The 27,285-nt window shown below is 40.8% G+C and overlaps 1 protein-coding gene across 4 annotated transcripts in view; it reads right to left on the bottom strand.

Annotated features, from left to right (window-relative positions):
- GPCPD1 (glycerophosphocholine phosphodiesterase 1) overlaps positions 1–27,285 on the bottom strand; it is a 101,226-nt gene that overhangs the window by 55,739 nt on the left and 18,202 nt on the right. For 3 of the 4 annotated variants that reach the window (XM_075863052.1, XM_075863054.1, XM_075863053.1), the window contains 5 exons: positions 27,156–27,246; positions 25,768–25,852; positions 23,195–23,270; positions 16,432–16,473; positions 3,091–3,214 (listed from right to left, as the gene is read on the bottom strand). In XM_075863052.1, the coding sequence (XP_075719167.1) occupies positions 3,091–3,214; positions 16,432–16,473; positions 23,195–23,270; positions 25,768–25,852; positions 27,156–27,246 (418 nt within the window). Of the gene's footprint in view, positions 1–3,090; positions 3,215–5,983; positions 6,236–16,431; positions 16,474–23,194; positions 23,271–25,767; positions 25,853–27,155; positions 27,247–27,285 lie in introns of those variants that run through there. The other variant, XM_075863055.1, reaches the window with a different exon arrangement.

The raw sequence follows: 27,285 nt of genomic DNA, 5'->3' as shown, positions 1-27,285 counted from the left end.
CTTGCATACTTTATAAAAACAAAAAAAAAAAAACACACAATAATGAGGTTTACATTCTGATAAATACTTCCATGCGCTGTTGGGTAAAAAAAAAAAGGCTCCTTTAATGAAAAAACTAAGCGGGGTTTAACCAGCGGATCTACTTAGGCTTACCATGTTTAGCCAAATGTTTTAATCCTAGAATTACGCAGTGTGTTGGGGTTTTTCAAAAACTAACATTAAAATATGCCCTTATAATGTTGGTGTTTATAATCCAGATACCATCTGCATCAAAACTGTCCTAATAGCTGGAGGGATACTCCCTGAGGAACTAGAAGTGAATTGCTATAGAGGTTATCTACATAGATCGATGTTTTATGCTAACTTTTATACCGATGAATTAAGTCTACCCTGTACAATTACAATGGACATACAGCAATGCGGATAAAGCCACAATTAAAAATCACAGTACAGCCTCGCCAACATGTTTCACCGTGACTGGCGTCAGATGAGGCGAATATCAGAGCGGACGTGCACCAGCCATTATTTATAACCTTCCCCATTGCAATCCCGGCAATATTCCAGCCAATCAGTAGCAATTTTAACATTACCCACAACTAGAATCTTGTCAAAACTGATTGAAATATATCAACCGGCCAATGATTATAAGATTACAACTATCCAACTGGATATCAATATTCATTGGGCATGCTCCTACACTTCTACTCCTCGTAGGTTCCCAATTATATTGAACATGCTCCCACACTTCGAGTGATTGGTACTCACCCTTCAGGTAAGTAACCGACAATGTGATCTGTGTGTCGATGTTCAATCCGAACTTTAATAAACATATAGGTCTATAGCAACGTACTTCTACCTACTTATACTCAGGGACCTCCAGTAATTAGAATAGTTTGATGTAGATGTGCCGGGTTTTTAAACACAAACATTATAAAGGCCAAACTTTAATGTTAGTTTAGTCTTTATAACAATAAAAGTGAAGTCATAATTAGCTAAAGATATATAGGGATATTTTTTGCCTGTGTGACTTACGGTTTAAAATGGTCCTTTAATCCCAGCCTAGCTATTGGGCAAACAAATGATTGTTTTCAAAAACTGTTGGCACAACGGAGTGGATCCGTAACAGTCCACCAACAACCAGATGTTGCCTTCAATATCCCAGTTCCAGTATAAAACTTTTCTAATAATCTTACTTAAAAATCTCTAAATTGTGTATCTACAGCTCCTAAGGCGATGTAGGTGTCTCCACGGTAACTGACTACAAACAAACCCTTTGTAGTCTGCTCCTGCAGTCATATTGCCATCCATCTGTCCCCTACTTGTTAACCTTACAAATATATAAAAGTGAGTGTAACTGCAGGATCAGACTACACAGGGTTGTGTCTGTTACCATGGAGACAAAAGGGTCTCCATAGTAGATGTGTAGACAAAATAATAGGAGATGTTTAATTAAGGCTATTTCAAAGTTACTCTTTTAGATGTAATAGAACAATAAAAAAAAATTTATTAAATTGAAAACTAAATATGTATATTGGCTGAGAAGGCGAACATAACCTTTAGGGTATGTTCATACGGCTTATTTTCAGAAGTTTTTCGGCCTGTACATGCCTCGAAAAATGGCTGAACGCCTCCAAACATCAGCCCAATGATTTCAATGGGACAAACGGCGTTTCGTTCCCACGGGGCATTTTTAAAACAGGCGCGTAAAAAAAGTCCTGTAAAAAAGAAGTGCATGTCACTCCTTGAGCTGTTTTTGGAGCCATTTTTCATTGTCTCAATAGAAAAACAGCTCCAAAAACAGCCCTAAAAACCACCTGATGCATAAAAAACGACTGAAAATCAGAGGCTGATTTCCCTTGAAAACAGCTCCATATTTTACAGCCGTTTTTTGGTTTGCCGTGTGAACATAGCCTTAAACATTAAACTGAAAATCCAGGCAAGGATTACTTGGGTAGAAGTCAATGTTGGGAGGAAGGCCCAAGTAAAAACTGACATTTTCAGTGTAGAGAATAGATTTACATTGTAAAATGCATAAAAATGTCCTTGTCTTTGAAACTAAGCACCATAACGTCTCTCCAAAAAATCTAACATTTTGCATCCAGCTTACGTATGCTTATATATTGGGGCATGTAATGCCGTTTGTACAGATAGCAAAGTGGCGCTCCACCTTCTTTCAGTTGGGACTACAGTTTTAAGTCTCTTCGTCTGACGACCACAAAAGTGTGCGGCGAATACTCCTACCCCGGATCATATTTATATATTTTAAAAAAACAGATGTCATTACACAATCCATGAAGCAAATATTTAGCCATCAATTATCTTAGAACGGACGGCCCCACTAACGCCAGAGGCGCGCTTTGATGGACTGAATAGTGAAGTATATTGGTTCAGACCTCACAATGGCTGTTCCCACTCGAATGCTCCTCTGGCAGTTTAATCTTATTATTATGAAGGATAATGTTGTAGTCGGCCATATAAACATTCAGTGGAAACCCCTTTTAGTTAAAACAAACTGAAGATTACAGATGCGAGCAGAGCTGAATTTGTCATTTAAATATTTTTTTGGGGGGGAATTACTATGCCACAAAGCTGTGCTAGACCGGTCGCAGGATGTGCGCAGACAGTGCCCGATGGACTGATTTATGACAGGGTCCATTAGGTTGCACGGAGATGTCCGGATCCCACAGAAAAAAAATTATAATTCCTCCATATTTATGGAGCATGCTAAAAGGGAGGGCGGATCATCTTTCAGGTGGCTTAAATATTGAGGCCCACAGCACACGCTACTGAAGTACAGTGCAGGGTAGCTTGATGAATATAACATTCATGCTGAACTACTTTTTTAATTTTTCCAATGCAAACACCACAAAACTGTCAGAATTGCAATGATAAATCTGCCCATTGTACCAAATCACAAAATCAGCTCTGCTAGATCTGCAATGTGGGGCCAAAGTCTCAGAACCTGTGATCTCCTGAGAAGTTTTGGTAGAATCAAAGACCAGTTTGGTCTTACAAAATTTCTGTACAAACAGCATTAAATAAAAGGTGGAAAGCAAAAAAACAAAACGCAATACCGATTTATCACCATACCTAAACCTAGACTTTTTAAATTTTTTCTTGGATATAGTAACAGGCTGTTTTTCAGAATAATGTAGACGTAATCTAAGCTCAGTCTGACATGTCAGCCATCCGGAATCCACAGTTTCAACGCCATCTGGCAAAGTAGATGAAAGTTAGCAGATGCAACAAACAACCCAAACAAGAGAATTTACAGTAAGCATACAAATAGACATCAGTTACATAGTCACCGGTTCTTATCGTGATTTTATATATAGGATGTTTCTGCACAGAATTCGTACAACCTTAAGTTATGACTTTAGCTTGGTGTGCCTTGTTTAGCATCTGTATAGTGATTGAATAGATCTATTTTCTGTAAAGCCTCATGCACACAACCGTAGCCATGTGCACGGCCGTGATTTTTGGGTCGGTCGCAGAGTCACCCGCGAGCCGTCCCCAAATCGCGGGCCGTGCACATGGCCGCGTTCATTATTTTCTATGAGACTGGACCGCAGAAAGAACGGACAAGTCTTATTACGGCCGTGTTCTGCGGTCCAGGCTCATAGTAAGCCACGGTCACGTGCATGGGCCCATAGAAATGAATGGGGCGGCAATTCTCCCGTGGATTTTTGGGGGAATTGCGGCTGCAAAAGCACGTTCGTGTGCATGGGGCCTAAGTCCACATGTCGCAGTTTTTTTGCATGGTTTGACTTTGATTTGCACAAAACCACAAATGTTTTCCGCCATACTTTTAGTATAATCGCAGAGAAACTAATAAAACTGCAACAAAGCCGCTATGTGTGGCCTCACCCTGCGGCGATATGATAGCACTGCTAAGTATGCTTTGTATAGCACGTCACAATAATAAACAGGAGGGATAGCATGCGCTTCTAAGTGCACCAGTCATAAATCCCATTACGTCTGATTGTAGTTGGGCTATATACAGCGACTATAAAGCCCCCTACAGGAGAGTATGGGCGGTGTATTAGGCCTTAGCGCCAGCTGAATTTACCAACAGAGAATGAGCAAGGATGCCAATTCCCTAGGAGCCACTAAGGGCGAGGCCTCAAGTCATGGCAAAAATGCAACAGAACTGCTGCATGTGGACGTCACCTTACAAACAAAGGTTCCATTACATTGCAGAGCCTGTCTGCCAGTCTGTTAGATGGTAAGAAGATGACGCAAGTTAGATGGTAAGATGATGATGTGTTAAGTGCCCCCCTCCAAATTTCAATACATATATAGTGTTCACTAGGTTAACCCTGTATTTCCCTTATAAGACTGGAGTGTTTGAAATAACGTGTTACTGCTCATTCATATCAAGAGTGTCAAAAACTTTAAAAAAAAAAAAAAAAAAAAAAGGCACTGTAAGGCCCCATGCACACGCCCGTAATTTTGATCCGCAACTACGGATCCGTAATTGCGGATCAAAGTACGGATCCATTCATTTCTATTGCCCATGGACACTTTCCCATATATTTACAGAAAGGTGTCCGTGCCGTAGAAAGCATCCGCAAAAAATAGAACAGGTCCTATTTTTTTTATTTTACAGACCGCGCTCCCATACTTTTTATGGCAGCTCGGCCCGCAAATGCCCGTAATCACGGACCGAGCAAAAGGGGCCTAACTCTGTATTTTTATTTTTTTACCCTTTTCTGTGATAACCCTCCCACAATACAATACTCAGGCATGACAAGCTAGAGAACATCATAGCTACGAACGGTTACATATAGTAAACATTTATTAATGGCTAGGGTTGAAGATGACCAGAAGGCTGCAAAGAAAGGTATAAGTAAATGGTCTAGCTCAGTGCCAGTCCTTCAGACCCCCAAATAGGTCCTCATTTTAGGACAACTCATATTTCTTGTCAGAGCATCAGGATTACCACAGGGGTTCTCAAATCATGTCACACATCTAAGGAACTCTTATAGCTGGGTTCACAACTGTGAGAACGCAGTAAACGTTTTACCATGAATCGCCGCGGTTTTGCGATGTGGTTATTGGCCGCACATTTTTTCTTACAGGTAAAACATGTTTTTAAAACTCATTTCCCCTCCTAAACCGTTTGCTGTCTTGCCACGCAGATTTTGGCCATACGGCACACTGCTGCAACGCAAGAACTCCTAAAACCATGACTTGTTGGGAGTATTTGAGGACTGGTATTTAGAAACACTGAGATAGCTTACACTTTAACAAGGAAAACCAAGCTAAGGCCAGTTCAAAAGGTCAAGAAATTTTTTGGGGGAATCCACGCATGTCAGTAGAGTGCCGCACAGTCAAAAAAAACAAAACACAGGCCGAAACCGCACATGATTTACCACAAACAGCAGTTTTATAGGTAACACATTAAAAACATGTGTTCCACCCGTACAGAACTGTATAACAGCACACTACCGGCACACGTGAACACACTCTTATAAATTTTCCAGAAGATTTAACAAACATTATTTCAGTCTAAAATAATATACATTTTGATAAATAGGAAAACTTGTAAAAAGACTACAACACGTAGTGCAATGAAGGAGACCGGCAGCCACCGGATGAACACCGGGATAGGAGTGAATACAAATTCACAGCCATCCTGTCTAGTGCCCCGGCCACACTGCAGTAAATGTTCTTATGCACATTGGAAGTGTGTACCGGTCCTTATAAAACAAAACAATCTCAAAAGAAAAGAAAAAAGGGGAAACAATGAAAAACCAGGTTGCATTTAATTATTTAAAACTAATGGAATCTACAATGCTATATACTATGAAGCAATATATAAATAACTTCTATCAAATTTATTTGCATAAAACAAACATTGCAATGTGCACTAAGCCATACACTGGCAGGTAACATGGCGGTTGGAATGCAAACGGCAGCGGATGAGGTATCTGCATTAGCAGTATAGAGTAGGCAGTGTAGCAGGGAAGGGTTAACGTACATGCTGCAGCTTCAGCCAATAGCTGCATAGCCCTTATTGATGTATGAAAAGGGGGAGTGGTTTTGACAACAGCTGCTGTAAGAAACAGAACTTTACAATAAATGGACCAACTAAAAGGGACTTTGGAGGAGAACAGTGAAAGTAGTAAACGGTGTGGCATGTTAAAGGGGTACTCCCATCACAATGTTATGGCATATCGTTAGGATATGCCCTAATATTAAGATCGGTGGGGGTCTGACTTCTGAAACCCTTTGACAATCCTGAAAAAAAAAAAAAAAGGGGCTTTTTGGGAACAGCAACACAGCGTAATTGAATGGGCCATGTTGCAGTTGCTTGCATAGCAGGTGCCCAGAAACGCTGTGCAGTGAAATAATTTGTAGGAGCAGCAGAACTAAATTAGTGCTGCGGGTCCTTCATTCTGACGATTGGTGGGGGTCCTGGCATTTGATCCCCCCCCCCTCCCCCTCCAGATCAACAAGGGAAAACTTATAGGCATTAGCAAAATAACAAAAAATGGTTGCAATTTTTGCTTAACCCCTTCCCGACATTTGCCGTACATGTACGTCATGGAAAGCATTGACTTCCCGCATCTTGCCGTACATGTACGCCGAATGTTTGGGACCGGCTCAGAAGCTGAGCCGGTGCCATCATCACCGGATCTCAGCTGTATCTTACAGCTGACATCCGGCTGTAACGGCGGGGACCGAAATTAGCTTCGATCCCCGCCATTAACCCCTTAAGTGCAGCGCTCAAACGCGATCGCTGCACTTAAGGTGTTTGCAGCTCATCGGAACCCCAATAATGAAATTGCCGGGGTTCCGGTGGCTGCAATGGCAACCGGAGGCCTAATACTGGCCTCCCGGTCTGCCTAGCACCGAAGCCGGTCAAGATCCGCCCGGCGGCGGAGCCTGATCGGCTTCCGTAGCTGCCGGCAAGATGGCGCCGGGTCAGGAGCTGATCCGGCGTCATCAGCGGTGGAAGTCAGCTGTACTGTACAGCGGACATCCACCTGTAACGGCAGGAACCGGAGCTAGCTCCGATCCCTGCCATTAAAGAGGCTCTGTCACCAGATTTTGCAACCCCTATCTGCTATTGCAGCAGATAGGCGCTGCAATGTAGATTAAAGTAACGTTTTTATTTTTAAAAAACGAGCATTTTTGGCCAAGTTATGACCATTTTTGTAGTTATGCAAATGAGGCTTGCAAAAGTCCAAGTGGGTGTGTATTATGTGCGTACATCGGGGCGTTTTTAATACTTTCACTAGCTGTTGATTCTGCAGCAGCATCAGCGTTTGCAGGTAAGATCGACTTACCTGCAAACGCTGATGCTGCTGCAGAATCAACTGTAGCCTCTGGTGCCGATGTGGCCGTCACGATGCAGGACCTGTGAGTGACGTCACAGATCTGCACGGTCAGAAGCTGGGCGTTCTGAAGAGAAGAGGATGTTACTTCTCATCAGAGCGCCCAGCTAGTAAAAGTATTAAAAACGCCCCGATGTACGCACCTAATACACGCCCACTTGGACTTTTACTTTTAAACACACCCACTTGGACTTTTGCAAGCCTCATTTGCATAACTACAAAAATGGTCATAACTTGGCCAAAAATGCTCGTTTTTTAAAAATAAAAACGTTACTGTAATCTACATTGCAGCGCCTATCTGCTGCAATAGCAGATAGGGGTTGCAAAATCTGGTGACAGAGCCTCTTTAACCCCTTCGATGCAGCAATCGAAAGCGATTGCTGCATCGTAGCGGTTACTAGCAGATCGCCAGCCCTGACAGGCAATCAGGACTGGCGACTGCTGTTATGGCAACAGGAGACACAATGGTCTCCTGCTCTGCCATTACGGAAGCCGATTTAGGCCCCGCCGGGAGGCGAAGCCTAATCGGCTTGCTGTCAGTGAATGACTGACAGATCTAATACATTGCACTACATAGGTAGTGCAATGTATTAGAAAAAAAATAAATCTGACCGTTGGACCTTCAAGTCCCCTAGTGGGACTTGAAAAAAAGTGTAAAAAAAAAGTGCAAATAATGAAAGTTTGAAAACAATAAAAGTTTCAAGTAATCAAATAAAACACAATCCCCCTTTTACTCTTATCAAGTCCTTTATTATTGAAAAATAATAATAAACCATATGTATTTGGTATCGCCGCGACCGTAACGACCTGAGGTATCAAAATATTATATTATTTATTGCACGCGGTGAACAGCGTAAAAAAAAACTTAAAAAACGTTACCAGAGTTTCTGTTTTTTAGTCACTTTGCCCTACAAATGTTAGAATTAAAAGTGATCAAAAAGTCGCACGTATCCAAAAATGGTACCTATAAAAACTATAGCTCGTCCCGCAAAAAACAAGCCCTCATACACCTCCGTCGACAAAAAAATTAGAAAGTTATGGTTCTCACAACTTGGCGACAGAAAAAACACATTTTTACAAAAGTAATTTTATTGTGCAAAAAGTTGTAAAACATAAAAAAGTGCTATAAATTAGGTATCGCCGGAATCGTACTGACCCGCAGAATAAAGTTAACATGTAGTTTATAACGCATGGTGAACGCTGTATAAAAAAAACGAAAAAAGCTGTGCCAGTGTTGCGTTTTTTTGTTTACCTGGCATCCAAAAAATAGGATAAAAGGTGATCAAAAAGTTGCATGTACCCCAAAATGGTACCAATAATAACTACAGCTCGTCCCACAACAAACCAGCCCTCATACCGCTACGTCTATGAAAAATAAAATTAGTTATGGCTCCAATAAGTCAGGAAATAAAAAAATATGCAGTTGTGCCCGAGGGGAACATTTCTTCTGTTTGAAGAGGCGATTTATCAAGGACCTAAAATTAGGGAACCAGGAAAGGGAGGGACCAAACATATCCGCTGGAAGCGACGGTGCCCGTATTATACCAGGACAACACTTCCTAGCAAAATTCCCCAAACTACAAAGGCGCGGAGTGTGGATCAAAAGGGGCATAAGAAAGGACGCCATATATCAGTGCGACACCGGCCTGTGCAGAAAGGATTGCTTCACAGCGTAACACACATCTATGGATCATTTTATTGTTTTTTTTTACCCCGTTATTATACCACCTGACTATGCCCCTTATATACTCCGCCCGGCTTACATATGCCCTACATTATAAACGGAAACACCAGTAAGACTCCAAACAAAACTACTACCAAGCAAAATCCGCGCTCCAAAAGCCAAATGGCGTTTCCTCCCATCTGAACCCTACAGCGTGCCCAAACAGCAGTTTCCTTCCACATATATGGCACCGTCATACCCGGGAGAACCCTTTTAACAATTTTTGGGGTGTGTGTCTCCAGCGTCATAAGCTGGGCATGACATATTTACCACTGAATGGCATATCTAGGGAAAAATATAAATTTTTAATTTGCACCATCCACAGCGCATTCATTTATGGAAAAGACCTGTGGGGTGAAAATGCTCTCTACACCCCTTAATAAATGCCTTGAGGGGTGCAGTTTCCATAATAGGGTCACTTCTCAGGGGTTTATTTTTATTATTTCACATCTGAGCCTCTGCAGTTGTGAACCAATACTTTGTAAATCGCCAAATTAGGCCTCAATTTTACATGGTACGCTTTCACTCCTGAGCCTGGTCGACTGTCCAGGCAAGAGATTAGGGCCACATGTAGGGTGTTTCGAAAACCAGGAAACCCAGCATAATAATTAGAGAGCTGTCTTGTTATGGTGGCACAAGCCGGGCACCACATATTGTCCACATATCTGTGGAAAAAATCCCATTTTCACTCTGCAACATCGAGTTCACACTAATTTCTACAAAACACCTGCAGGGTTAACATGCTCACTACACCCCTAGGTAAATGCATTGAGGGGTGTAGTTTCCAAAATTGGGTCACTTCTGGGGGGTTTCCACGGTTTTGGGCCCACAGGCGCCCAGAAACCAATCCAGCAACATCTGCAGTCCAAATGGCGGTCCTTCCCTTCTGAGCCCTGCCGTGTGCCCAAACAGCAGTTTATGACCACATATGGGGTATTGCCGTACTCGGTAGAAATAGCTTTACAAATGTTGGGTTCTTTTTTTTCCTTTATTTGTTGCGAAAATGAAAAAAATTGCGCTAAAGCTACGTCTTATTGAAGAAAAAGGATTGTTTTTATTTTCACTGCCCAATTCTAATAAATTCTATGAAACATCTGTGGGGTCAAAATGCTCACTACGCCCCTAGATGAATTCCTCAAGAGGTGTAGTTTCCTAAATGGTGTCACTTTTTGGGCGTTTTCATTGTTTTTTCCCCTCAGGGGCTTTGCAAATGTGACATGGCCGCCGCAAACCATTCCTGCTCAATGTGATCTGCAAAAGCCAAATAGCGCTCTTTCCCTTCGAAGCCAAGCCGTGTCTCCAAACAGCCGTTTATTACCACATGTGGGGCATTGTTTTACTCGGGAGAAATTGCTTTACAAATTTTGTGGTGCTTTTTCTCCTTCAGTCCTTGTGGAAATGAGTAAAAATAAGCTAAACCTACATTTTCTTTGAAAAAATGTAGATTTTTATTTTCAGGGCCTACTTCCAATAATTTCTGCAAAAAACCTGTGGGGTCAAATCGCTCACTATACCCCTAGATAATTTCCTCAATGGGTGTAGTCTCCAAAATGGGGTCACTTGTGGGGGGTTTCCACGGTTTTGTCTCCTCAGGGACTTCGTAAATGTGACATGGCCTCCGCAAACCATTCCTGCTAAACTTGAGCTCCAAAAGCCAAATAGCGCTCTTTCCCTTCTCAGCCCTGCCGTGTCTCCAAACAACCGTTTATTACCACATGTGGGGTATTGTGTTACTCGGGAGAAATTGCTTTACAAATTTTACGGTGCTTTTTCTCCTTTAGTCCTTGTGGAAATGAGAAAAAAAAAAAACGCTAAACCTACATTTTCTTTGAAGAAATGTTGATTTTAATTTTCACGGCCTACTTCCAATAATTTCTGTAAAAAAACTGTGCGGTCAAAATGCTCACTGTACCCCTAGATAATTTCCTTGAGGTGTGTAGTTTCCCAGATGGGGTCACTTTTGGGGGATTTTGACTGTTTTGGCACCGCAAGAGCCCTTCAAACCTGACATGGTGCCTAAAATTTATTCTAACAAAAATAAGGCCCCAAAATCCACTAGGTGCTCCTTTGCTTCTGAGGCCGGTGCTTCAGTCCAGTAGCACACTAGGGCCACATGTTGGATATTTCCTAAAACTGCAGAAACTGGGCAACAAATATTGAGTTGCATTTCTCTGGTAAAACCTTCTGTGTTATAAAAAAAATTGTACTAAAAATTTATTTCTGCAAAAAAATATGAAATTTGTAAATTTCACCTCTACTTTGCTTTAATTCCTGTGACATGTGTAAAGGGTTAAGACATTTTCTAAATGCTGTTTTGAATACTTTGAGGGGTGAAGTTTTTAAAATGGGGTGACTTTTTGGGGGTTTCTAATATATAAGGCCCTCAAAGCCACTTCACAACTGAACTGGCCCCTGTAAAAATGGCCTTTTGAAATTTTCTTGAAAATGTGAGAAATTGCTGCTAAAGTTCTAAGCCTTGTAACGTCATAGAAAAATAAAAGGATGTTCAAAAAACGATGCCAAGCTAAAGTAGACATATGGGGGATGTTAATTAGCAACAATTTTGTGTGGTATAACTGCCTGTCTTACAAGCAGATACATTTAAATTGGGAAAAATGCTAATTTTTGCAATTTTTCGCTACATTTTGGTGTTTTTCACAATTAAATACTGAACATATCGAGCAAATTTTGCCAGTAACTTAAAGTCCAATGTGTCACGAGAAAACAATCTCAGAATCGCTTGGATAGGTGAAAGCATTCCGGAGTTATTACCACATAAAGTGACACATGTCAGATTTGAAAAATGAGGCCCGGTCTGGAAGGTCAAAAGTGGCTAAAGAGGGAAGGGGTTAAAATAAAAATACCATACTGTTGTGTCTACAACTCCTTTACAAGCCGATGTGTCTCCATGGTAACAGACTACAAACTATGCCTATGCAGCTTCAATCTGTCCCGAAATTCTTGATAAATGTTTTACATGGGTTGGCAAAGTAGGGGACAAATGGATGGCAATATGACTGCAGGATCAGACTACGAACGTTTGTTTGGAGTCGGTAACCATGGAGGCACATCAATCTGCAGATTACTATTAATTAAGAATATTGTTGCTTAACTTTAATTTTTTTAAATGTTGATAGTGGGTGCCTTTACTAAATTAAAAGCGGTTCTCCAGGATTAGAAAAACATGGCTTCTTTCTTCCAGAAACAACGCCACAACGGTCCACGGGTTGTCTGCTATTGCAACTCCGCTCAATTTAAGTGAACGGTGATGAGCAGCAATACCCCACACAACCCGTGGACCGTTGTGGCGCTGTTCCTGAAAGAAAGCAGCCATGTTTTTAGAATCCTCAACAACCCTTTAAAAGTTTGCTTGGAGCATCAGTTTAAAAAGGAAACCGGTCACTAAGGGGTGGCCTCTATTAGAACTTCTCTATGAAAACACGGTCTGTGTTTTATTTTTGTATTATGAATAGTGACAACATTAACTGAAATATATACGTATAATAAAAGTTAAATAATTGTCCCCTTTAAATACTGCAGTCGATCATATGATGAAAGAATAGCTCTATCAAAGCATTCATCTTATTCGGACTTGTTCATAAGTCATTTGGCATGGGGCACAATCTGTCATGCTGTTGCGGATGACGCAGGCATTGCAGAGGGTTGACGCTGATTATTTATAGCTGCTTTTGCAACACTGATTATTATTACCGATACTTTATACCCAAGTGTCATATTTTAGTATATAACTCAGAAACATGCAGTAACGTATGATCACTAATAGCTGCTGCTGCTTAAATGGGCACCCATTGGAGGCAGATAAGTGGATTTTATAGACATTATTAGCAAATATGCCAAGAAAGGTTTACATAAAACTAGAATGCAGCATGTTGCAAGATCTGTTGTTGTCCACACATCTCACGATAAGAGAAATAATTAATAAACTTGCTGTGTTCTTAGCACATTTCTACTTTCAAAAGAAAAATATCAGGGAAAATGTAATCAGAACAGTTCAAAGAAAACCTGTCATATGGTCAGGCCACATTACATTTATTACATCTGTAACAGCCTTCAATGACCAGGCTGGTTTGGGCCTAAATGAGACTTAATTTTGGCTTTTTTGCCTCTGTAGCAGCCATGTTTTTTAAAAAATTCCACTACCCTTGGTGTGCCCTAACAGCAGGCTTAGTGTACAGGCAACTTCGGGGTCTTTTCTCCGTCCCCAGGGCTGACTTCACAGGGGTTCCTCAGTCCTCAATCTCGTCACTGAGAAATCTGGTGGTTTCATCATAAGGGGGGTGTCCCCTTTGATGCCATTGTCACTCTAAACCTTTTTTAATTGCTGTGGTCAAAACAGCCAAGATCAGGGATTCCCCATTAGACAGCCAAACACCTGCTGCAAGGAAGCATGGGACACCAATGCAATCCTAATTGTACAGTGCTATAAAACATGGGAGCTGTAGAATAGGGTCACTTATTTACCACCGTAAAAAGGCGTAATGGCAATCATTAAGGGGTTGTCTCATAAAGACAACCCTTTTTTGAATTGAAGCTTCAAAAATCTTCAGGCGATCAGCTGTTATCACCAGATGAAGCGGTGGCGGGCCACATATGAAGCAAATGGCCAACCATAGATTGCCAGGCCCATCCGAGTGACAGCAGCACTAGCTCATGGAGGGGGTCCCAAGCAGAAAACCCTCTCTGACTAGCACTGATAAGGCATATGGCGAGGGTCTGTCTTCATTCTGGAAACCCCTTTAGGTGGTTGATGCAATTTCACCCACTAATCTGCCTCTAAAAAAATATTGATAGAAAGATGGATAAATTAGTTTTAAAAATTGTGGTAATTCAGCATTAGTAATAAAAAAAAAATCACTTATTGTCAATTTTTTCTTTTTTTTTACATAGTCATCAATAAAATTCCCAATAATAGCAATAGATCAAATGCCCCTCCATAAGCACCATCAGCCATTCAACCTAGCCAGGAGTGGTCAACATGAAAGATACCAGCAGATCTGACTTTAACGCCATCTTACAGATATTGGCGTGAGTTCATCTATTCCCTTGATTGGCAATACAGGGGGACATTTAGTGGGTACAATTGGAGCCACTAATTTAGCTTTGACAGGGAATCATTTAAAGAGGCTCTGTCACCAGATTTTGCAGCCCCTATCTGCTATTGCAGCAGATAGGCGCTGCAATGTAGATTACAGTAACGTTTTTATTTTTAAAAAACGAGCATTTTTGGCCAAGTTATGACCATTTTCGTATTTATGCAAATGAGGCTTGCAAAAGTACAACTGGGCGTGTTGAAAAGTAAAAGTACAACTGGGCGTGTATTATGTGCGTACATCGGGGCGTGTTTACTACTTTTACTAGCTGGGCGTTGTGTAGAGAAGTGTCATCCACTTCTCTTCACAACGCCCAGCTTCTGGCAGTGCAGACACAGCCGTGTTCTCCAGAGATCACGCTGTGACGTCACTCACAGGTCCTGCATCGTGTCGGCACCAGAGGCTACAGTTGATTCTGCAGCAGCATCGGCGTTTGCAGGTAAATCGATGTAGCTACTTACCTGCAAATGCTGATGCTGCTGCAGAATCAACTGTAGCCTCTGGTGCCGACACGATGCAGGACCTGTGAGTGACGTCACAGTGCTGCACTGCCAGAAGCTGGGCGTTGTGAAGAGAAGTGGATGACACTTCTCTTCAGAACGCCCAGCTAGTAATAGTAGTAAACACGCCCCGATGTACGCACATAATACACGCCCAGTTGTACTTTTACTTTTCAACACGCCCAGTTGTACTTTTGCAAGCCTCATTTGCATAAATACGAAAATGGTCATAACTTGGCCAAAAATGCTCGTTTTTTAAAAATAAAAACGTTACTGTAATCTACATTGCAGCGCCGATCTGCTGCAATAGCAGATAGGGGTTGCACAATGTGGTGACAGAGCCTCTTTAATCAAGAAGAATCCTTGATTAAATTATTTATAATCCAATCTTTGCTTTCCATAATAAAATGACTTCCTACGGTTAAACATGAATATAAAAAAGAAAAAATTAACTAAATGACAATTGTAGAAGACTAATATATTTTCAAAGTACAAATAAATATGAATGATAGAAAAAAAGAAAACATTAAAACATATAACGACTCATAATTTGAAATAAGAATATTTGATAACAGTGTAAGCAAAACAAAATTCTCCTGAGGAACACAACTCACTCACTTAGGGGGGAGTTCAGACGGAGTTTTTTTGATGTGGAAACCGCGCCAAAAAACGGCTGAAAATGCCTTCCATTGATTTCAATGGGAGGTGGAGGCTTTTTTTCCCGTGAGCCGAAAAATCGTCACGAGGGAAAAAGGGCGTTGAAGCCTCTGGCATCCCATTGACATCAATGGGAGGCAGAGAAAGCGTATTTCGCTGCGTCTTATGCCCGTGACGCTCAATGGCCGCAGGCGAAAACTGCTGCAAAAACGCAGCGAAAATTGGCGTGCAGGCAGAGGAAAATCTGCCTCAAAATTCCCAACTTCCAAATTTTGAGGCAGATTTTCCTCCAGCAAAAAAAACTGTGTGTGAACCCAGCCTTAAGGGAACGAGAGGGGCAAACAAAACCCATCTACCCCGAATGTTCAAGCTAGTTTACAATGAAAAGTTATGCAGCAATAGAAATAATTGTACTACTCCCAGACACCTAGGATTCCAACAACTGGCGCGGCGTTTTCCTGTCCTTCGAAAACATTTTACTAGTGAAACCTCAGACTACCAAGTCACCAGGGTATGACACCGAATGCATTAGTCAAGGTCAATTAAAAAGGCACAGTAAATCTAGGAATAAAATAGAAATGTCCTACGGGAAAATGCAGACTATTTGTCTGGCAAACCTTCCCACCTCCTGCCTCTCTTTGTGCTTGGCTAGAGCATTGAAAGGGGCTAGGGAAAAAAAAAAAGAAGGATGAGGCTTAGCAATGTTTGGTGTCACTAACAAACAGAGCATGGGGAGGAGATTTCTTCAGTAGCAAGCTGCCTCTCAGCAACAGAAAATGCAGCCAAAAGTCCTGCCGTTCAAAGGGATCTAGAAAGAGAAGCATATCAAGTGTTGCTAGAACAGTTTTGGCCTTTTTCAACTTACGTGTCCCTTTACAGTTTACATTCTAAAAAAAACTTAGCTATGGGATACCTGCGTCTGTTTTTGTACATTACATACAATTTTGCAGGTACCAGGGAGATTTATACGTCTAATATAAATATTTTTTAACATTTCTTTAAATTGCACGTGAAATAATCAGTAAATTTTTTTCTAAGCTTTTCTGTGCTTCAGAACCTAAAGGTTAATACTACGATAAAAAGAACGTTTTACTTACTATGGATTCCAAATTCTCCATCATTTCTGCACAATTGTTCTTCTGTACAAAGTGTAAGAAAGAAAAAAACGAACAGTAAACTCAAATATAAATAGACAAAATCATTCATATTTCTGTGCATTTTCCAAAGCAAAAAATAAAAAAAATTGTTACACCCAACATTTCTGTGCGGAACTACTTTAAAGAATGTTAAAAATACGTCTAGTATCAGGACACCCTGATCTCTGCTGTTTTAACTCTGTTAAATCTTGCCTTAACAGCATGCTTGAAAATGGAATTTCTAAACCTCTGCTGCCTGTATTGGCCCCGGTGGTCATGTGACTGGTCAGATGATCGTCAGGATGTCGGTAGAAGGAGACTGCTGATGCGTCTAACCAGACCCAGCACAACCATAACCGTGACAATACAAACACTATAACAGTTCTGCTGTGCAGCCCCTATAACAGTGGAAAAGTATAGTGCAAAGAAAAATATTGAATAAAAATGTTAAGTCCCTCAAAGGTCTTTTCTGACCTTTGAGGGACAGAACATAATATTAAACGAAAAAAAAAAAAAAAAAAAAAAGTAAAATGAAGAATATAAAAACACAAAATACAACACCCCCCCCTACCCCTGTAATCGATAGCCTAGCCTTGACCCAATTACCCTAAAATAGACAAGTAATATAAATCAAACTTTACGGTCGACCAAGACGATCACAAATATAAATCACACATATTACCCAAAAAAAATAAAATAGAGCAAGTAAAAAAAAAACTACCTTTTTTATTTCAAACTTTAAGTCTAACAAAGTTACAATTTTGTCCATGAAAGTGATACTCGCAATGGCCATTTAAAAAAAAACAAAAAACAAAAAAAAACCCCGTAAAAATCACGTCGCTAGCTCAGCAAATAAAAAATAAAGTTATAGCCATTTAACTGTGCCAAAAATGGCTCAACTAGGTTTGGTCCTGAAGACTCCAAATAGTCTTGGCCTGAACCGGCTAAATCCTCACACTATAAACATACAGGGTACAATTTCTGAAATTTCTGCGAAATAATTTTTCAATCTGCTAATATAAGCTGCATGCCCTAACTTCATAGTACAGGTGAGGCAGATTCCGTTTGACATCTCGAGTCTGCAATGTTTGTGCATTTTGACTTTCTCTTCATTAAAATCTCTCCAGAAATTCACTCAGCCCTAAGTAAACCCACATATGACACATGAATATACCAGTTTTACATTAATTACAATCTCAGCTCTACTTTATCTCTATACATGTTGAAATTCTGTCACCAAGTGACCAATCAGCGTCATACACTTCTCTCCATTCATGTACTCAGCACATGTGCTGTCACTTACTCACGCATTAACGTTACTGAAGTGTCTTGAGAGTGAATAGACATCGCTTCCAGCCAGGACGCGATGTCTATTCACAATCCCGACACGTCGGTAACATTTGTATGGGACTTAATGACAGCAAGCGTGATCTCTATGCAACTATTTTGTATGGTATAACCATCTGTCTTACAAGCAGATACAACAAATTTTACCACTAACAAAGTCCAATGTGTCACGAGAAAATCTCGGAATTGCTTGGATAGGTAGAAGCATTCCAAAGTTATTACCACATAAAATGACATATCAAATGTGAAAAATTAGGCTGTCAAGAGGGTCAAAAGTGGCTGCAGCAGGAAGGGGTTAAGGGGAAAAAAAACAAAACAATAGAGTCAAGTTTCATGGAGAAGGGAAACAGGGCGTACAATTCAAGAAAACCAGAATGGGCCTGATAAAGAAAATAAAAAACGGCCTTGGCAAATGGAGATCTTTAGACTAATTTTTTTTCAGTACATTGTAGTCTGTAAATTCTGTCATAAATTGTTGTAGATTGCGGGTTTAAATAACAAAGCTGCTTCGTGTTTATGACCAACACTGGTTCTGGATTAAGCCACATTCACGTTTGCGGACTTTGCATCAGTATTTGAAAGCCAAAACCAGGAGTAGGTGCAAAACACAGAAAAAAATTAAATATTTGTGCCTGTTCCATGTTTTGGACACACTCCTGGTTTTGGCATCCAAATGCTGAACAAAATACACAAATGTGAGAAAGAACCAAGGCGGACCATTCACCTGTCCTTTTATAATAGCGATATTGGGGAAAGCTGGGTAACAAGCAGTAAGGCTGACAACTACAGCATCCGTACACCTTTATCACCCTGCTAAGGCCACTTTTAAACAGCAGTATGTAGGTAAGTATTTTGCATCAGTATTTGTAAACCTGGAGTGGAACATACACAGAAAAGCGTAAGGCTTTATTCCCACAGCCGTGTTCACTCCATGAGATACGGACCGTATGTTGGACTTCTAGCATCAGTCATCCATGACGCTGCGAGAAATTGCCTCCCCGCGGGACTACTGTCCATATTGAAAACATGATTACAGTATGGAACAGTATTCATACATAACTATGATGTAGAAGTACGGATCCCTGAACTGTGATTGTTCCGGGAAATGCAGCAGACATACAGTCCGTATCCGACAATGGAAAGATTTGACAGGCTGTGTTCACACGTTCCAGGTTCTGTTCTGCACTCATAGGAGCAGATCAAGAATATTGGAAGCGCCAAATCCATCAAGTGACGGATCTGGCGCTTCCGGTATTCTCGTTGTTCTGCTCCTCCATTATACTTTTTATGCTTTTGTTGCAAAACACTGACCTACATAATGCCGTATAAAAGTGGCCTTAGAGTTCTGAACAGCAAATGTTCAGAGATATGGGGGGGGGGGGGGGGAGGGGATGTACTGCTGCATAATGGATTTGGCATTTGATATTCTGGGAAAGCTGAGCAAAAACTTAATATAGTGACCATATTGGGTGTCATGCAGTTTTTCCAAAAACATCACAAGAAAAAGAATTTTGGCCACATTCAAAGATCCAGGACTTATTTTTTCATCGATGTTGCTTAGAGGTTTTATTTTTGTGTTTCGGGATGTATTACTTTATGGTGCCATTTTGCACTACATATAAAATAGAGTTTAATATAGAATCTTTTATAGCTCTAATAATGCTGCAGTTAATACTGAAAATACAATACACTTCAACTTAACCATCTAATCCACGCTTCAATAGCAGGGGGTTTTCTGTATATGTATTTTGTACCCAAGGTTTATTACTATAAATATACTTTTATGACCCTTGATCAACAGGAGTTTAGTGTTAGTTTACCTTCTATGTTCTATATTTAAAGGGGTTGTCCAAACATTTTTTGTTGATGACCGAACCTGAAGATAGTTTATCAACATGAGACCAGTAGAGACCCCCGCCAATCAGTTGACTGAAGGGGCTGCGGCATTTTGCCAGTTTACAGGCGTAGTGCCATACACATAGGTAGCAGTTGTGCCTGGAATTGTATCTCAGTCCCATTCACTTGAATGGTACTGGAACTGCAATCCCATCCAGAGCCACTCCGGATGTGTACGGCGCTGTGCCCGTAAACTACGAAAAGGTAGCAGCGACGAATGCTGCGGCCCCTTTCAGTCAGCTGATTGGTTGGGATCCTGGGAGTCCAACATCCACCGATCTCATATTTAGGCCATCAATAAAACAAAACTTTCAGACAGGCCCTTTAAAGAATATGTGTGCCTTTGAACCCAATTTTTTTTTTTTTAAATATATCTAGGTTTTAAGTAATTGAAAACATACATTTTATTAATACATTTTTTTTTGCTTTTTAAGATAAAGCTTCTATGTAGCCTGTATAAATAGAAGCTGTATCGTCCCTATCGAAGCCGATACCATCAAGTCAGCTGAACTGCTGGAATCGGCTTTGAAATAAGAGTACAGCTTTCATATATACACAGGATACATAGAAGCTGTATCTTAAAAAGGTAAAACATTTTTTCAATAAAAAAGTCAATTTAAAAAGTTACATTTTAAATCGCTTAAAACATTGATTAACAAAATTTGGTTCAAAAAGGTTCACAGTACAGATGTTTCTTTCTCATGTCTTGAAAATACGATATTAAAATGATTTGAACACTCCCTTTCACTACTCTTGATTTTTTTACCTTAAGCCAATAGATCCATTATAGTTTCTGAGCTACAGAACATCTAGGCCAGATCGCAGACAAACTTTTCAAAAAGGAAACAGTCACCTCCGTTCACCCCCCAAAAAGAACTCAAACTGGCATGTACTCGCTGGGAATACAAGTTGTTCCTCACTAGCGATTTGAAATGTCGATGCACAATATCTATACAATTCCATTATAAAGTTTTCCTGCATTGTGCGTGAATGATTGAAGATGGGCACTGGGCATTTCAGTATCAGGAAGAGTCCGGCATGAGTATAAGGTGGTTGGGGCATAATCAAGAATACACCAATTACCCTTTGCCTTTAGGGAACAAAAACCCTTATTCCACACTACTTAAATTATAACTTATTAGTAATATTTTATTAATAGATTAACTCAAAATGTAAAAACAAGACCATCGACTTATATCATTCAGTCTCCAGGTTATAATAGCATTTGTGTGGATCCCAGACAAAGACTAAAAATAGTATTCTATCCAACTGAAATCGGTGTATTGGGGTGGCTGCAGCCTCACACCAAACAACATAGATTGTGGATTATGTTAAATATAAAAGCAAAAATCTCCTAGGCACAAACCCCCCCCCCCAAATCGAACCTCATGGGTAACGGGGCTAATGACTAGCAAAACGTAATTATGCAATTGCATGTGTTGTGCACTGCTATTTGGGATCGATAGTGAGGACTGATCAGTGTGAGCGGCTAAAGTGCCCCTTCTTTTTTTCCGTTTTAAAGTACTGATTTAAAGCAAAAGCCCATCTTCGCAAGCATTTTTTGGGCGCATCTAAAATAAAAAAATTAAGCACCTTTACAAAAAGCCTCCTATCATTTTTTTTAATCTATTGCTACTATTCAGACTCTTGTTTCTCTGGTATCAGACCCACCCCCCCCCCCCCTTAAAAAAACAAAAACCTGTGCATTCTGTTCCTGCAGTTAAAGAGGCTCTGTCACCACATTATAAGTGGCCTATATTGTACATGATGTGATCGGCGCTATAATGTAGATTACAGCAGTGTTTTTTATTTAGAAAAACGATCATTTTTGACGGAGTTATGACCTATACTAGCTTTATGCTAATGAGTTTCTCAATGGACAACTGGGCGTGTTTTACTATATGGCCAAGTGGGCGTTGTACAGAGAAGTGTATGTAGCTGACCAATCAGTGTCATACACTTCTCTCCATTCATTTACTCTGCAGATAGCGATATAGCTATATTGCTATGTGCAGCCACATAAACACACTAACACATTACTGCAGTGTCAGGACAATGAATATACATTACTTCCAGCCAGGACGTGATGTGTATTCAGAATCCTGACACTTCGCTAATACAATCCCAAATCCACAGCACAGCAAGCGTAATCTCGTTTGAAGTGACAGTTTACAGCGTAATCTCGCGAGATTATGCTTCCTGTGCTGTAGTGTCGGGATTGTATTAGCGAAGGGTCAGGATTCTGAATACACGTCTTGGCTGGAGATAATGTATATTCATTGTCAGGACACTTGATGTGTCCTGACGTTAATGTGTGTGTATGTGTATGTGGCAGCACATAGCGATATAGCTATATCGTTATGTGCTGTGTAAATGAATGGCGAGAAGTGTATGACGCTGATTGGTCAGCGTCATTCTTCTCTCCACAACGCCCACTTGGCCATAAAGTAAAACACGCCCAGTTGTCCATTGAGAAACTCATTAGCATAAAGCGAATATAGGTCATAATAAAAAACACTGCTGTAATCTACATTACAGCGTCGATCACATCATGTACAATATAGGCCACTTATAATGTGGTGACTGAGCCTCTTTAAAGTGTCTTCCATCTGTCCCCTATTTCTTGAAATAATTACCAAATATATGTTAGTAAGACCAAAGGGACAGGTGAAAGAAAGTGACTGCAGGATCAGACTACACAGGATTTGTTTGTAGTCTGTTACCATGGAGAAATATAGGTCTCGGTTGGGAGCAGTAGGCAAAAAAAACAAAAAAAAACGACAATCTTAAAGGCAACCCGGAGTTACTAAACTACCAGAATATCATTATGCAGTTGGGGGTTTAGCGTTTCAAACCTGCCCAGGTCGAAATTAGACGTTAAGGCAATAGTTAACTTACTTGTTACGGAGATCAGTCCGGGAGCAGCATCGGGCAGATGCGCATAGCATATATGAAGCGGAAGACAGTACGCTGCACATGTGTACTGTCCTAGGCCAAATGTGCGCAATACGCATGTGCCCAATGACGTCAGACTCCTCTCCTGGACTCCTTTCAGTAACTAGTAAGTTATTTTACTAACTAATGCCTAAACAGACAGTTTTGACCTGTGCAGGTTTGAAACACTTAACCCCAGCTGTATAATGATATGCTGGTGGTTTAGGAACGCCAAACCTAGTGACGGGTTCCCCTTAATTACAAGTCTATTTGCAAAGTAGCTTCATTTTTAATTTAGATGCATTGGAAAAATGTATGCCCAAATGTGCAAAGAATAATATAAAGACATCAGAGGAAAAACAACATCTTAGAGGAAGATATGTGTTATAATTGGTTTTGTCGGGCGTGTTACTTTATATTACTCATTTATATATTGATAACTATGTCCAAAATGATTCAATATCTACAGAATCATGAAGCAAAGTGTGACACACCAAAACATTAGTTTGACGAAATCATCCATTTTAAATGTGGCAGATGACCATACCTAAAGGCTTTATTGATCGTGGCTGTAGATGAGTCTCCCACTTGTAAACTATGACTTGGCATGAATCGCCTTTAGTCTGTAAATTAAAAGTGAAACATCTGCATTGATTAAACTTACCAATATAGCTATAGTCAAAAACGTAGTTATTTTTCACCAGAGATGTGATCTTTCTGCAGGACTGTGCCGTGTTTATTTACACACATACACATTGACAAAGTTGCTTCTGTAGACGCACTGCGGACCTAGAAATCAATAGATCTGCATCTCAGGAGGGATACGTCTCTTTCCATGTGCTCCATAAGGGCATGGGAACATAAGGAAGGGCCACAATTCGCTATAGAGGAGAGAGCCACTACAATAAGCTGCTCTCACTTCGGAGGACCAATAACGCCCTCGCATTATAAATCCAGAGTGGTTACTCCGGCATTACCAGACAATCACAAGGTCTCCCTGTGTCATTAACAATGATCAGCTAGTCACGGGGGACCTGCCTCATAGAAAGGGGCAATCCTAAGCAGATGTCCAGGTGTGAGCCTTTGGCCTCATGCACACGACCGTGTTTTTGCGTCCGCAATTCCCCCGCAAATCCACGGGAGAATTGCGGACCCATTCATTTCTATGGGCCCATACACACTATCCGTGTTTTCACGGGTCTCCGCATGTCCGCACATCCGTGCCGCAGAAACTCAGGACATGCCTTATTACGGGCCGCAAATTCGATGCGGACATGCCAATAGAAGTCAATGGGCCCGTGGAAATTGTGGATACACCTCCGTATGTCATCCGCAGTTTGCGGAAGTGTTGCTAGGCGACGAGCGGGAATGAGTTCTGTCGTCATCCTGTTTTACCTAGGCTTTTTTTTTTTCATCCGCATTTTGCGGATTACATACGGATGAACTGCGGATTACATACGGATGAACTGCGGATGACATTTCACGGAACACGGTCCTGGAATTTGCGGACCAGAAAAACACTACGGTCGTGTGCATGAGGCCTTTGGGTAATGCTTTCCTGCTATTTATTTTCTTCAGTTTTGGATGCTTTATAGTTCTGCACCATGAAGGTACAGCTATGATCAATGACGGCAGATTAGCTGCACTATGTAAAGGGAGTGAGGCAGTCCGAAATCTGAGACCTTCTGTCTCAGTCTCGGGCTGCTGCTTCTCTCCACCATGATTTAAACTGCAGCTCTGCAAGTTCACATTGGCTGTTGCGTATAAGCACAAGCCCAAAGGAAAGTGCATGGAGAGCAGATTTCCATTACAATGACAAAATGATTAAAAACTACAGGCAACTAAACCACTTCGGAAATGTCCATAAACAATAGGGTATTTGGACAATTGTTCAGTTAGGAAAAACAAATCCATGCGCCCTATTGGGGTATATAGATATCATAGAAGGGGTTCTACCAGTCAGGAATCCCCTGTATAAGCCCGGACAGCCACTATCAGCAGCTCCCACTTTAGCAGACCCAGCCTATCCATGTATTACATGGACAGTCATTTAATTGGATGGCTACCATGTCATTTTACATTTAATACTGCAATGTATGACTGGCCCCAGATTCCCCCAGGAGGGTTTGTCAGAGAGATAACCCTTTTAACAGTAATTCATTTGACAGACTGATATTCACAGAAACTGTTAGAACTACCTACGTTACAAATGTAAATGTGATTTTGGAAAAAAAAGAAAAAAAATGTATCCTAAAATCAGCCAACTTTTTTTTTTTACTCTTATGCAGACACTTTAAGGCTATGATCACACGGGGTATTTTGCAGGAGGAATATCTGCCTCCAAATTCCGTTTGGAAGTTTGAGGCAGATATTCCTCTCCCTGCACGTCGATTTTCACGGCGATTTTCGCCCGCGGCCATTGAGCGCCGCGGGCATAAAACAGCGCGAAATACGCTTTCTCTGCCTCCCATTGAAGTCAATGGGAGGTCAGAGGCGGAAGCGCCCGAAGATAGGGCATGTCGCTTCTTTTTCCCACGAGGCAGTTTTACTGCTCGCGGGAAAAAGACGCCGACGCCTCCCATTGAAATCAATTTTTTTGCAGAGTTCTGCGACGCGGTTCCCGCGTCAAAAATCTCGGCAAAATACCCCGTGTGAACATAGCCTAAAGAGGTTGTTTGGGACATTTAGAAAATTAGCTGCAGGGTGTAGTAAAAACAACAAAATAAGTATTGCTCAACTGGTATATCCCCTGCCACTCTAACGCCATAGCTCACTGTTGCTGCCCAGCAATGATGAAATTCCAACTATCCGCATGTGACCACTGCAGCCAATTACGGTCCTCAGTGGTCACACCGTGCGAACATAACCGCAGAGGACAGTGATTGACTGCAGCAGTCACATGACGATAGTCCTTCTTTACTGCTGGACAGCAACTGGAGCGGCAGAGAATTTACCAGGTAATACTTATTTTGTTATTTTCTCATATCCCCTGCTTTCAGCCAGTCTTTAAAATTTCCCAGGACAACCACATAGAGCAATTGTCACCATGTAAAAAATGTGTTCAGTCCAAATCTGACAGTATAAAGGAAATTAAAAAAAATAAAACGAACAAAAACATACCCTTGGCTCCAGAAAACTGCCCTTGAAATAGCGATACCGTACATGGATTCCTCTGGGGAGTGTAACATTTGCTTTCCAGATCGTACTGTTGAGAAAAAGGATCACAAAAATTATATCATTCACATAATCTTCAAGAACTACAAAACTACCACCGTTCTTTCACTGCACAATCACACTGTGCTGTGGATCATGCTGGGCTGGAACAATGAGAAGTGCAGGACACTGATTGGTCACTGATTGGTCAGCGTCATACACTTCTTTACAACACCCACTTGGTCAAAAGTAAAAACACACCCAGTTGGTCTTTAAGAAACTAATTAGCATAAATCTAAAATTGCTCAAAAATGATCGCTTTTCAAAATAAAAAACCACTGCTGTTATCTACATTACAGCGCCGATCAGATTATGTAGGAGACAGGGCACTTATAATGTGGTGACAGAGCCTCTTTAATGCCTCATGCACACGACCGTAGCCATGTGCACGGCCGTGAATTTCGGGTCTGCCGGGCTGTGCATTATTTTCAATGAGCCCGAACTGCAGAACTTGGCCATAATAAGGCTTGCCTGTTCTTTCTGCGGTGCGGGCACCTGGGCCATGCACGGACCGTGAAAACCACGTTCGTGTGCATGGCCCCATAGGAATGAATGGGGCCGCAATTCTCCCGTGGATTTTTGGGGGAATTACGGCCACAAAAGCACGTTCGTGTGCATGAGGCCTAAATCCATTGTTGCCTTTTTTATTACTTCTATTTGTCACAAAGTTTCATGAAGGTGGTCATGGCTGTAAACATCACTTTTATAACTGTAATTGTCAGCTTGCTTGCAGGGAAAAAAAAAAAAAAAAAAAAAGGGCGTGTGGTTGTTTATAAAGGGGTGTAATCCTGTTTTGTTTTTTAAATGTTAACTTTTTTAAAAAAAATTCATCTTAAAACCAGATTTTTTTTCTGGCAATTTAGTAAAAATATTTTGATGTAGACAGACATAAGTGACCTGTATGAACTCTGTACAGCTTGAACATTTTTATTTTTAGGACGTACCGAGGGTCTTATTTTCTGGTTGAGACCGATTAACTATAAACATGAACTTGTAAGAAATAATTTTTTTTTTTAGGATAAATTACATTTTGATGCAAAATTACACAAAGGCGCCCGTATGTATAAAGTGCTGAGTGGCATTTCTACTCAAGAAATATGGGTATGGGGGCTTAGTATAAAATTTTCATTTTAGAATTCAGATTTTATTCATACATATCAAAAGAATGAAAATAGTCCCATCTTCTAGAGGTGCAAAATGTCCCAAAACCCCTGGCTGTAAAAGGGTTAAAACCAAGAATGAATTGACACAGCAAGTACAACAGTACATGTATAAACGGTCAGTATAAAACTTACCAATCATTGGCGTCAGGTTGTAAGATAACAGCTTTATGGGGTTTCCAGGCACCTAAAATATCACAACTCCCACAAAGTGCAATGACTTCATCTGAAAAACAGAAAAAAATAAAAAAGTTGATTTTTATGG

The sequence above is a fragment of the Rhinoderma darwinii genome, chromosome 4, assembly GCF_050947455.1.
Source record: "Rhinoderma darwinii isolate aRhiDar2 chromosome 4, aRhiDar2.hap1, whole genome shotgun sequence".
Taxonomy (NCBI): domain Eukaryota; kingdom Metazoa; phylum Chordata; class Amphibia; order Anura; family Rhinodermatidae; genus Rhinoderma; species Rhinoderma darwinii.
The sequence above is the reverse complement of the archived record's forward strand: the minus strand, read 5'-3'. Positions and strand labels throughout refer to the sequence as shown.